Source organism: Entamoeba invadens (assembly GCF_000330505.1).
Source record: "Entamoeba invadens IP1 unplaced genomic scaffold scaff_1105074725685, whole genome shotgun sequence".
Classification (NCBI taxonomy): domain Eukaryota; phylum Evosea; order Mastigamoebida; family Endamoebidae; genus Entamoeba; species Entamoeba invadens.
Window position 1 is genome coordinate 39,658 of NW_004443547.1, and position 12,239 is coordinate 51,896.

General features: G+C 34.3%; 7 protein-coding genes across 7 annotated transcripts; 5 read left to right on the plus strand and 2 right to left on the minus strand.

The window, feature by feature from the left end:
- Window positions 1–992: 992 nt before the first annotated feature.
- EIN_386830 (hypothetical protein) lies at window positions 993–1,670 on the minus strand (the record flags this gene model as incomplete). Its single annotated transcript, XM_004258712.1, has 1 exon — window positions 993–1,670. The coding sequence occupies one exon, from the start codon at window positions 1,668–1,670 to the stop codon at window positions 993–995; it is 678 nt and encodes a 225-aa protein (XP_004258760.1).
- Window positions 1,671–2,632: 962 nt separating this feature from the next.
- On the minus strand, window positions 2,633–3,844 carry EIN_386840 (WD repeat-containing protein, putative; the record flags this gene model as incomplete). Its single annotated transcript, XM_004258713.1, has 1 exon — window positions 2,633–3,844. The coding sequence occupies one exon, from the start codon at window positions 3,842–3,844 to the stop codon at window positions 2,633–2,635; it is 1,212 nt and encodes a 403-aa protein (XP_004258761.1).
- A 216-nt stretch (window positions 3,845–4,060) lies between these two features.
- On the plus strand, window positions 4,061–5,921 carry EIN_386850 (hypothetical protein; the record flags this gene model as incomplete). The annotated part of the gene is made up of 4 exons (XM_004258714.1): window positions 4,061–4,175; window positions 4,270–5,461; window positions 5,680–5,773; window positions 5,814–5,921. The coding sequence occupies 4 exons, from the start codon at window positions 4,061–4,063 to the stop codon at window positions 5,919–5,921; spliced, it is 1,509 nt and encodes a 502-aa protein (XP_004258762.1).
- Window positions 5,922–6,152: 231 nt separating this feature from the next.
- EIN_386860 (hypothetical protein) lies at window positions 6,153–7,133 on the plus strand (the record flags this gene model as incomplete). The annotated part of the gene is made up of 1 exon (XM_004258715.1): window positions 6,153–7,133. One exon carries the CDS (start codon window positions 6,153–6,155, stop codon window positions 7,131–7,133), a length of 981 nt encoding a protein of 326 aa, XP_004258763.1.
- Window positions 7,134–9,283: 2,150 nt separating this feature from the next.
- On the plus strand, window positions 9,284–10,225 carry EIN_386870 (hypothetical protein; the record flags this gene model as incomplete). The annotated part of the gene is made up of 1 exon (XM_004258716.1): window positions 9,284–10,225. The coding sequence occupies one exon, from the start codon at window positions 9,284–9,286 to the stop codon at window positions 10,223–10,225; it is 942 nt and encodes a 313-aa protein (XP_004258764.1).
- Window positions 10,226–10,796: 571 nt separating this feature from the next.
- On the plus strand, window positions 10,797–11,165 carry EIN_386880 (hypothetical protein; the record flags this gene model as incomplete). Its single annotated transcript, XM_004258717.1, has 1 exon — window positions 10,797–11,165. One exon carries the CDS (start codon window positions 10,797–10,799, stop codon window positions 11,163–11,165), a length of 369 nt encoding a protein of 122 aa, XP_004258765.1.
- Window positions 11,166–11,274: 109 nt separating this feature from the next.
- On the plus strand, window positions 11,275–12,066 carry EIN_386890 (hypothetical protein; the record flags this gene model as incomplete). Its single annotated transcript, XM_004258718.1, has 1 exon — window positions 11,275–12,066. The coding sequence occupies one exon, from the start codon at window positions 11,275–11,277 to the stop codon at window positions 12,064–12,066; it is 792 nt and encodes a 263-aa protein (XP_004258766.1).
- Between the last annotated feature and the right edge of the window lie 173 nt (window positions 12,067–12,239).

The following is a 12,239-nucleotide window of genomic DNA, read 5'->3' on the forward strand; positions in this document are numbered from 1 at the left end:
TCTTCCAGTCGACTCACCGACAGCTCTTCAAGTTCAAATGAATTACGCATACTAATAGTTGGTGATGTGAACGTCGGTAAGAGCAGTTTGGTCACTCGCTTTTGTGATAAGACCTTTTCCGACACCGAGCCGTCCAACTCGAACAACACAAGAACAATCAAAGTTGATATCCCTTCTGATAAAGCAGGACCAACTTCTTTAGAACTCACTGATACGGGTGGACAGGAAAGGTTTCGGACTTTGACTTCTTCGTTTGTTTCTCCATGTGGTCTGAGTTATCTTTTGCTCTTGTTATTGGAAGTAATGGGTAATACTAGTAATATAATACTTATTACTATTTCATAACTATACGTCTTATATTAGATGAATAATAAATATTAACTAATAAGGTATTATAGAAAGGCTCATGGCGTTTTTATCGTGTTTGACGTCTGCGACGAAAACTCCTTCAAAAGTCTAACAAACTGGGAAAAGGACATCGGCGTGTACGCTCCTTCTAAATGCGTTGTCATTGTTTTGGGGAATAAAAGTGACCTTGAAAATCATCAAGTGACCAAGGAGACGGTCGACGAATGGATGGCTCAATACTCGAATGTGAAGGCGTATTACGAAGTCTCAGCAAAAGAGGGAACTTCATGCGAACAAGCCTTAACAGCTATGGCAACAGAAGTCGTCGCAGCAGTAAAGGCAAGCGATGGAGAACAGCCAAAGGTCGAGCAAAAAAAAACACAAAAAAAAACTGCGTTTTGTTTTAAGTCACTGCACGAACAATTTGTTTTTGATGATGGTTCACAGGTTTTTCCAACCCTTTTATGTTGTGTCGTTCCAGCAAGTTGTCTTTTTTTGTTTCTTGAATTAGATGTACTATAAAATATTGTTCTAAGAACCATTTTTATGGTACAATTTTAATAATAAATGATAGGATTATATTGGTGGAAAGAAAAAATAAATAAGCGCAAAAAATAAAAGGAATTTCACAAAGGAATTACAATTTAGAGTTGGACGTTGACAAAACCATGTTCTTTGTCTTCAGTATACTTCTCACCCATTGATTTGAGTTGTTTCACAACCTCTTCTTTGATCTTAGAAAACCCAACGGTGTTATGGTGACCCATACCACATTGCAATTTAAGGATCTTCTTGCCAGCCTTTTTCCGTGAGGCAATTTCTTCTTTCATCATCATCACAGCACCATCAATCTGGAGACCATGTAAATCAATGCAATCCTCATCACACATGTAGATTTGGACTTCTTTGAATGCATCTCTGTGCGCCTGTTCTTTGGCTTTTTCGAAGGCAGCCTTTTTGTCTTGGAAAACTCCATTTAACTTTTGTGTGTCTGGGGATTTTTTCTCTTTAGCATCAAGCCACGCCTTTTTGGCGGCTTCAACGTCGTCGTGAGCTTTGTCAACTTTGCCATAGTGTTTTGCGTAAATTTCGTCAAGCAAAATACTTTTGTCGCCAGAGACAACTTCCTTCTTTCCGTTCGGTCTATTTTCAATAACTGGTTGGTCTCCTTTAGCTTTAGGAACGTGGGTTCCTTCTTGCGGCTTATTTGAGGTGTTTTCAGTCTTTTCTTGCTTTGGTTGTGAAGCTGGTTTTGGTTGCGAAGAGGGTTTGTTCGATGTTGATGAACCAGAAGACTTTGGTTTTGAACCGAAACAACCCATTGAACTAGATTGAATTAATAACTGAGTTGAGCCTTTTATAAAGGACGTTTAGAGACTAAAAAAAAAGAAGAGACTCTGTTTTATCAAAACCCAAAATTACTTTGAATAGATTTTAAATTACTTTTATTAAATTAATTTTCTTTATTAAAAATGGATCTCATGCAGTTGTGAGCTAGTATAGTGTCTCTCTTTTCCCAAATAACCCTCAATGTTATACACGTCACGGTCTGTTTTTAACAAGACTCTGATTAAACTCGTTTTAAACAAAATTAGTTTAATTTAAATACTAAATTTCGGGATATTTGGAAATTCAAAAACAGCAAATAAAAAGTATACATTTCTATTTTTATCTCATTAATTGTTTTCTTTTATTTTACTTGTAACAAGGCATATTCCGCACCCATTTATTTTTTTGGTACTTATTAAATATTAATTACTATTATATATCGGGTTTTTATAAACACCAATAACTCTAAATCAGTAATTGCATCATTCTTATGTTTCCTTATATAACTTACAATTCAGTTTTTATAATTTAATTTATTAATATAAATGGTATATTTATTTTTAAATTCCTTAATAGAAAAAAAAGCAAAATTTTTAGTTGTGATTTGTTTTTCATTTTAATTAAAAAAGACCGACTATTTTTTCAAATGGATTTTTTTGATGTGGTTGTAAATGGTTTATTATTCATTATATTATTATAATATATATAGTATCTATTATTTATTAGTAATAAATAATAAATAAATTATTACCAATAATATTAAATATATATTATAATATAATATTATTTACTATACCAATATAGTTATATTACTATACATACTATTTCCTGCAAGACAAGACATAATTAAAAAATAGTTTTTATTTTTAATAAATTTGTAGTATAGAAATAATACAAAATTACTACTAGCAAGAACTAAAAGATTCTAATAATTGAATAGAACAATAGTAACCAATCAATTGTGAGTGAACCGATGAGCAGCGAGACGCCCATAAGACGACGCCGAGTAGAATTCATCACCCTTTTCATTCCAGCAGACGGCTGTTCCTTTACCCTTCAAAGGAATAGTGCAGAGTGGTGTGACTGATCTAATATCCCACACTTTAATTGAGTAATCGAAAGCAGCTGAAGCGAACAAATAAGGGCTCAGAGGATGCCACTGAACGTCCTGCACCATAGCGACGTGACTTTTCATCAATTTCATCGCGACGTTTTTCTGTCTTGGGTCAGAGATTCTGATGATACAGTCGTTGTGGCCGCTGAGTAACAAGTTGTTGTTAGTCGAGTAATCCAAACACAACGTCGTCTTCCCTGGCTTATAAGCGGAGATCATTGACCCATTACTAGCGTCCCAAAGAGCAATGGACCCATCAAGTGATGATGAAAAGAGTTGAGCTTCGACGGGCCATAATACTTTAGTCACCGCTTGTGAGTGCCCAGTGATTGGCATATAAGCCGTCACTGTTTTTGTTGCACTCTTGGTACGAAGGGGGGAAGTCTGGACCGGAGTATTATAGTTCTGCAAATCCCAAATATTCACGGTCGAGTCCCAAGAGCCGGATACTAAATGTTGTCCGTCGGGGGAATAGCATACACTTTCAACAGAGCCTGTGTGTCCCTTGAGTATTGATTCTTCGTGGAATGTCTCATTTTCGAAGGCATATATAGTGATTGTATTTGACTTCCCACACGCTGCAATTCCAACATGGGAATTTGCATGTGAAACGGAAATCGATTTCACAAATTTGGGTGAAGTCATCCAATTGATTTGACCAATTTCTTTCCCACTGACTTGCGTCGCGGTGATTTGAGAAATGTTGTTCCCACTAAACAAATAGCCGTTGACTCCTCTCAAACATGTGATCCAATTCTTCTCATCGTTCTCCCAAGTCTCCTCAGGGGCGGGTAACGCAACGGTATATTCAATTTCTGTCACCGCTTCTTTACTCATGTCGCGCTCAGTCAAATGCTCCCCAAGTGTTTTCCGCAAAAAATCGCCGTTGACGATGAAATCAAAAGGTATGTGCGTCTCTAACTGCAATAACGTGTTTATCAATTTCGATAATCCAAGTCGCGTGAGACTCAGTGGAACATCATAATTCGATGTGGGGACTTGATACCCATTCAATTTCGTTGAAAATCGCACAATGGTGGTTGGCTCACTCATAGGGTTTCTCTGATTTTTCCAATTTTTCTTTTTTCGATTGGAATAACAATTTTAAAAACAATTTAAAATAACAATTCAAAATAACAATTTAAAATAACATTTTAAAATAACATTTTAAAATAACATTTTAATGACATTTTATTATATTTGTTTATAACCACAAAAAATTGTTATTTGAGTAACTCAATTTAAAGAAAAACTGAAATTTAAGGTTTGATGGAAACACAAAACTACTCGGAGTATTTCTATGTTTTAGGAAAACAATATTTCACACTCGGAAATTATGAGGCGGCAAAAGAACAGTTTTTAATAGCGGCGAATGTGTCTGATTGTTTGTTTGTATATAATATTTATAATAATAATATATTATTATATTATTCATAAATAAAAATAAATTATATATTATAATAAAAATAACTATACAGACCATGACACAGAAATTATCAGTTCACTTTGTGAAGTGCTCATACTTCTCAAGGAAAGAAAAGAAGCAGTTACTATTTTATTACGATACTTTAATATCCCACACATTTCATTGATACAACCTCCATACCCAACCGTTAGTACTTTACAACTTTCTATTTTTATGTCAGTCTTTTCACACGACAAAAGTGCACTTGAAGTTCTTTCAAAATTTCCAACGAAGTTGACGACCTTCAATTTACACTCTCCAAGTCAAGTGATGCAAATTTCTCACATCAATTTTACATTAATCAAGTCGAAAGCCAAAAGTGATGTCTTGCGTTCATCCGAGTGTGTTTTAACAAGTGCTCTTGACTCTACAAATTTAGCTTTTTTAAATATGATAGTACACAACAAGTTACCTTTAGAACAGGCAATTTCTTCATGCAACAAGATGATTGAAAGTTCGCAAAATTCACTGATTCGTGACTTGAACAAACTGACACTCTCTTTAATGACAAGAAATTACGTCGATTTCTTTCAACAAATTTTGATGCTTCGACAGACCTTTCCTAAAATCGAGAGCTCTTCCTTCGTGCAATTCCTTGAGGCTTTGTTCTTCTACGAAAAACGGAAATTCACTGAAGCCCAATATGCCCTGTCACGGTGTGTCGGGGAAAATACCGTTGTGTATTCCACGTCAATTGATTTCTGTGGGGATGTTCCAATCGAGTCAAGCGAGTTTGAGGAAGCAAACACTGACTTAGAGAAGTACAAGTTAGGCTTAAAGTTCATTCAAATTAAGAAGTATGAGAAAGCTATTCGGACACTCAAAACTATTCAAAGCCTTCGAGTAGAAGGGTGTGTTGCTTCTGGGTATGCTTATTCATTAATGGGAGAACATGGACTTGCCATTGAATGTTACAACGAAGCTTTTGAGTTAACGCCTTCGAATTTTGAGATACAAATTTCTGCTATTCAAGAAATGATCTTAGCTAGAAATTTGAATTTGGCGGACCAGACCTTAGGGGGGATTATACCTATTGCTGTCACTTGGGAGGTCTTAGCTTCGTTGGGACAATTGAGGTATGCTCAAGGAAAGTATGCAGAAAGCTTGAAGGCGTATTCAGCTGCTGTTGATAAGTGTGGAGAAGATAATGTTCGAATCACTAAACTGATGTATTCCAACATTGGGCATTGCTATAGGAAAATGGGGTTTGTCTTCTTTTCTCTCTGTACTATATGTCTAATATATATATACTATAATTTTATTGTATAATTATTTTTTATAAATATATTATAAATATACTATATTTATCAGATTATAGAAGTATTATATTTTTATTCTATGTTTTATACTATATATTTATAATAAATATACTATAATTATATTATTAGTGATATTATTAGTGGAATAAACAACTAAGGAGTAGAAATTATGATACAGCCATTGAAGCATTTAATAAAGGGATGGGACACAACGATAACATCCCACTTGCTGGGATTGGGGCGTGTTTTTATAAAATGGTTTGTCTCTAGTTTTTATTTAGTTTAGAATAACAAAAAGAACAATTTGCAAGAAGCCTCGAAGTACTTCCATTGCTCTCTTGCAATCAAAGATGACTATCTCATCCAACAATTTCTGCGACTTGTGACTTCAAAGTTGTCTCATTGAGGCGTGGGTGTACCGAATGATTATAATTGATAGCAAAGGTGTGTCTCTTATCACTGAAATACCTCTTTTGTACAATAGTAAAAATAATATAGTTAATTAATCAATAAATGAATTATTATTTTTTAATTGTATTATATAGTTAAAAAGTTAGTACCAAATAGTTTACATCAAACCTCAAAAAGTTGTCGAAAGTCACTGGAATGAACTTAAAATGAAGTAAAACTGATTTTGATGGAGGATTTAGACGAGCAAACACTTTCATTTTATACCAGACGTGCATCATTGGGGGACAAAAGTTCGAATTTAATACTTGGCCTTCGCTTGATGGGAACCGAAGGGACCGAAAGAGAGGGAGTCTCATATATAGAGAAAGCATTTCCATTGCCTCAAGCGTATCTGTGCTATTACAAGTACAATAAAGATCAAAAGTATTTAGTCTTAGCAGCGGAAGGAGGAGTGAAAGAAGCGATGTACCCTGCTGCGTTGTATTTGTTACAAATAGAAACGGACGTAGGGAAAGCACTGACATACTTAAATATAGCCGTCAGGAATGGAGAGCCCGATGCCGCGTCATGTCTGTTACGGAGGTACATCAATCGGAAAGAGTACACTAATGCAGTCAACGTCTTTGCATCAATTAACTTCCAATTTACTGATGAGCTGAAGAAGTTAAGTGGGATCTTAGATGTCCTCCGCGGCCGAAATGAGTCGAATACCATCAAATATTTATACGACCACCCCACCGACATCGAGTGCAAATTCTATAGCGCCGTTCACTCCCTTTCGAAAGGGAAAACTGAACTAATCCAACAATTCACAACATCAAAGGAAAAAATTGTGGGATATGAGAACGTTGGGATAACAGCATGTACTATGCTGGCAAGAGCATTGAAGAATGGAATCAATGGAATACAAAAAGACTTTGAAAAGGCAGTGCAGTGGTACATCGAGGCGGAAAAATTGGGATTCACAGACTTCTTTGAAATAGCCGAGTGCTGTAAAGAAGCTAAAAAGGTCGAATTGGAGTTCGACTATTTGAATAAAGCAGCAAGCGTCGGATGTGCACAAGCTATGGTTTTGTTGGCTAAGATCTTCATCGAAAAAAACACAGAGGACGATAAGGAAATGGCTTCTATGTGGTTGGACCAAGCTAAAGAACTTGGATCGGAGGAAGCAATTCATATCTTAGCTTCACTCAAAAGTCAAAGTTAAATTTTAATTAGTGAAGTTAAAAATCAGATGGATAGAAAATTAAAAGTATTGAATAGTTTATTTCCATTTTAGAACATATGGAAGAGTTCTAAAATAGTAATAAAATGGGAATGGAAAAATACTTGAATTATTATAATTAATTAATAAAAAGTAAAAATAAAACCATTATTATCAAGTTATTTGTTATAGTAATCGTTATAATAAATAAATAGTCAAATAAAAATTTATTGAAATTAGTATTAGAAATTAAGAGTTTTAATTTCTAATACGAAATGTAACATTTATCAATAATAAATAATACATTTTGTATCATTTATAATAAAATTGTTTTTAACAAAAATTGGTTTTGTACTATTGAAATAAAGTTTATATTGAATTATAATTTCATTTAAAAATCAAAACAAGTATAAGAAGTACAAAATAAATTTATGTCGACAATGTGGCCGAGTGGTCCAAGGCGTATGACTCGAAATCATTTCTCATTTGAGGCGTAGGTTCAAATCCTGCCGTTGTCGTTTTTTACTTCATCAACTATATATTCGAATAAGTTATATGTTATTTATTTTGAACTTCAATTCCCTGATTATTTGAAGTAATTAAAATTATTAATTAAAAAAACTATTTGTGATTTTATTATTCTGATTATAATATGTTTATTATTTATTTAATAATAATTATAGAAATGTTATATAAATGTTATAAAAAACAGTATTTTTGAATGTTTTTATTATTATACAAATAATTTAAAATATTTATGATTATAATTATAAAAACAAATATTGTTTTACAAATGTGATGGTTAGTTTTAATTAATCAAACTAGTAACTGATAGTTAAATTGTTATTAGTTATATTGGTGAGTAGCGAAAAGACATGCACTTTTAAGAAGAAAATTCGAAAGACTTTTTTTGTTTGGCGGCTAAAACACAGATAATTCATAAACAAATATTTATAGTTCAATAATCTATTTCTAAATAATGTGAACAAAAAAGGGTTTTTCAACAAAAAAAAACACTTGTTTGAAACAACAAATAAGAGTCGAAATAACGGGAAAATACCCCAACTCAATTATCTTTAAAGATCTTAGATAGTATTATCAAGTTCTACTTGACATAAAATAACAATTGGTAAAAAGAAATAAAATAGTGTAAAAAATAATTCTGGTTGCCCCCAAAATTATATTACAAATGGACACCCCTCAAAAAATGTAAAAATAATAAAAAATATTATTGTAAAATAGTAAATGCCGAGAGAATGGCGGTTTTATTTCCAAAAATACCGTTGGAGCACAAAAATGGAATAAAAAAGGTTTTTTGTTTGAAAAAAAGCTTTTTTTTCAATATAGAAAAATGGCAGATTGCAAAATGTGTCACCATATCAGCAATTAATTGTCACTCTCGTACTCGCCAAATCTAACTTTCTTTTAGTTTTGTTTTTTTGCATAAAAATAATCTGAGAACTCAGGAAATGACAAATATGAGTTTTTGTAGAATTCATAATTATCAAACACAGAAATAAAAAGTTTTTTTGGGGAGAATATATAGTTAAATTATAATTTAAAATTACTATATATCACCAACCCTTTTGTGTTTTCAATTTATTGAACAGGGGTTGCCCAGTATTTAGTGCCATTTTCGGCCGGTTTAACTGAATAGTTTGTTATTCTTTAAATGTTTTTTAATGGAAATTTCCCGAAATTATACGTTGAACAAGTCTGCTTTTTATTATAGGTTTAAAGTTTGTATATAAAAATGTCTCATCCAATATTTACATATCAAGTTGACATTTTTTTTACTGTGATTGAATATATTATCAAATAATTATATAAACAAACCCTATTTATATTAAGAAAACAATAATAAAGAAATGCCAGTTTCCTTTTGGGATAGAGATGTTTTCCAACAATAAAAATGGCAGTTTAATTTTTTGGTGATGTTACAAAATATTATATGTACATGGTTTTATTATAGTTGAAATATAGTTTCATATCAGAAGAGAAATAAGGGATAGAGGAAAACAAAAAGAAACAACGAAAAAACGAAAGTCAAGAATTATAGACCCAAAAATGAGTGATTTCAGATCGAGTGTGTGGAATGAAATAGCATTTAAGTGCGGAAACAACTGAGAAAACAAAGGAGTTTGTCGATCATCATGCAGATCCTGACGCTCAACAACTACGGCACTATCCATATCGAGAAGTCTGACATCGGACAAGTCAACACAACTAAGGTGGGGATGGTCAAGAAGAAAGAAAAGAGTGACTCGAGTCACTCGAGTTCTGAAAACACTCGTCCTGAAGTCAAAGTGGCTCAAACGCCAGAGATCAAAGAGGGTGTCTTGTTCTGCTCAGATGTTCAACCACATCACGCGACATCGACTTCTGATCAAAAGTCCATGAAAAGTTGTGACGAATTGATGTTACAAAAAGTCAGAAGACAAGGCGCATATACTCCAACTAAAAAGACTCGAGATACAACTGATATGAGCTTGTCAAGTGTAGCCGCGTTACTTCATTCATCGACTGTCAACCCATCACCAAACCCTGAGGTCTACATGAACCCAGTGGAAAAGTCTGGACTTGGAAAGTACGAACAAATATTAAAGAGTTGGACATCAGCGAGTCGACTCCATTTGGTCTACGACTCGTCGCAACAATTTTTCGACTCAAAAGGTTTTAATGAGAAAGTGTGTGGAAGGAAAAATTTATTAATTGTTGCTGTTTCTGGGAAATCAATCTTCGGCTCGTGGCATTCGAAACAAGTCCCGAAGGAAAAGAAGGACAGCTTTGTGTACATCAAAGACGACGAAAATCACTTTGTCTTCACATTGAAAAACGAGTTCAATATCCCACCTACTAGATTCTTCCCAAATGAAGTGGGCAAGCACACAAAGTCCCTCTGTTTGTCTGGTTCGAAGAATACAACGTGCATCGTCGGAGTATACTCGGCGTTCTTCATCGAAACCGTCGACGACGGGTCAACTGTTGATTGGAGCTTTAATACAAACTACAAAGACCCAACTGAGAAAGGCCACTTGATCTTCACTGGAAAGGAGTCATTTACCACCGACAGACTTCTTGCCTTCTCTGTATAATATATCGCAGTAGTCATCGTCCGCTAAAAAACGCCTAAAGGAAGTTATCATTGATTTGTTTACTGTATTGATTTATTATTAATTCATAGTATTATACTTTAACCATTATTTAATTGTTTATTTATATCAATAAAAGTTAATTAAACAACTCAAACAAATTATTTTTGATTTTGTATTAATATCATTATTTATAGTTTATTTTATTATTATTTTTAAATTAAGTATTAACATTTTAAATTATTATTAACCATAATTTAATGGTACATTATTTTTTCTTTTTTTCTTATTTTCAGGCAAATCTTCAACTTCTTAACCATTAAATAAGAGATCAAATAAATTATTATTTTTAGTAATAAAAATTAATACTCTGCAATTAAAAAACGGTAAACAAGAAAATAAAAATTTCATGAAATTGAGAGATGAAACATACAAACAAATAGGTTAAAAGCACAAAAAACAATTTTAAAAACACAAAGAAAACCCGCTTCGAACCCCTTCTATGATGTCTTTCTTCAAAAAGAAAAAAAAAGTAATGACTCAAGAGATGTGAATCTAAAAAATCAAAGAAGTGATGTCAACTGCGAACATTAAGACGAAATGCACTGAAGCAAAGAGAGTATCAGTCTCGTACGAAGCGGAGCAACAGGCTGTTTTAATGTGGATACTTTTGCAGGGCGACGTAACCTCCTTTACTGTTCAATGCCCAAGAAAGAAATCAGAGACGTCGCAATTTGTCGAGATTTCAACGGTCGAAATTTGCGGAGAGAAGATCGATTTTTCGGAGTACATTGAGCACTTCATTGAGGCGAGCGGAAAGGCACTCGACAAGTCTTCGAAGAACTACAACAAATATAATAAAAGAAATCACATTGCAGCAATTAACAACACCCTCATCTTATTAGTTCAGATGAGTGGGTTTAATGTAGTTCTTAAACACTAAAAATTCCTGTGTCACCCTCAAATTTTCTCGCTTAAATGTTCTTTCGTTCCGTGAATATGTATTTTGTGGAGATTCGATTCAAAAGTTTGGTTCTTTCCTCAATCACGTGATGATTGAGAAAATGAAAGGACACAAGAGAGACTCGGATTTCGTGATTTCAAAACTCGACTTCTCAAATCTCGAGATTGACAACTTGAGTGTCGAAGGCGGAATGAACACACTAAAGGGCTTTGAATTATTAGGGAATGGTGAAAAGTTACTTTCCGTTCTTAGACCCGTCTCAGTCTCGTCACAGATCTCCTCCCCTGTGACGAGACAGTGCCAAGTGGAGGAGAGAAGACAGAACACAGTGATGGAGAGTTCCAGTCGCGTTTGCGAGAGTAGGTTCGGAGCCATGACAACCGCCGCAGCAACAACCACTACGACGGCCACTGCTTGCAACGGCTCCATTTTTAGAGACTCAGATTTTATTTTTAATGATGACTCAAAGCGCGACGATAATAATAATAAACGCAATCTTAAAGACATTTTGGGGTTGGAACAACTGGAAGAAGAACGAGAAGAAGAGGTCAAAATAGAGGAGATCTGCATCGAGGAGCACCCACAGCCTCAGATGCAGATCGTACCACAAGTTCCAGAGGTGCAACAATTCCAGCAAATCCCGCAGATGCAAATTATTCCGGAGATGCAGATTCAGGATTGCGGGTGCTGGGGTGATTGTTGTTATTATTATTACCCATGCCAAGAAATTGTTTATGAGCAAGCTGAGCTTAGTCAGAACGGAGAAGGATTGAATGAGAACAAGAGCGCCTTGGTTGAGGGCTTCTTGCATCATTCGTCCTCCTCTCAGTCCTTTGAGAATGGATTCCTCCAATCTACTGTCTTCGACTACTGGAAGTAGATGACCGGCCGGAAGGCGGATTCTCAGGGACTCTTTTTTGGAGTTTTTCATTTGAATTGAATAAACTCCAGGATTTTGGAAGCGGCTAGATCTGGTCATCAACCAACCGGACACCGACTGTTTTCAAAACTACTTGGGTTATTTAATTCAAGTGTCCTGTTTTGTTGGGTTTG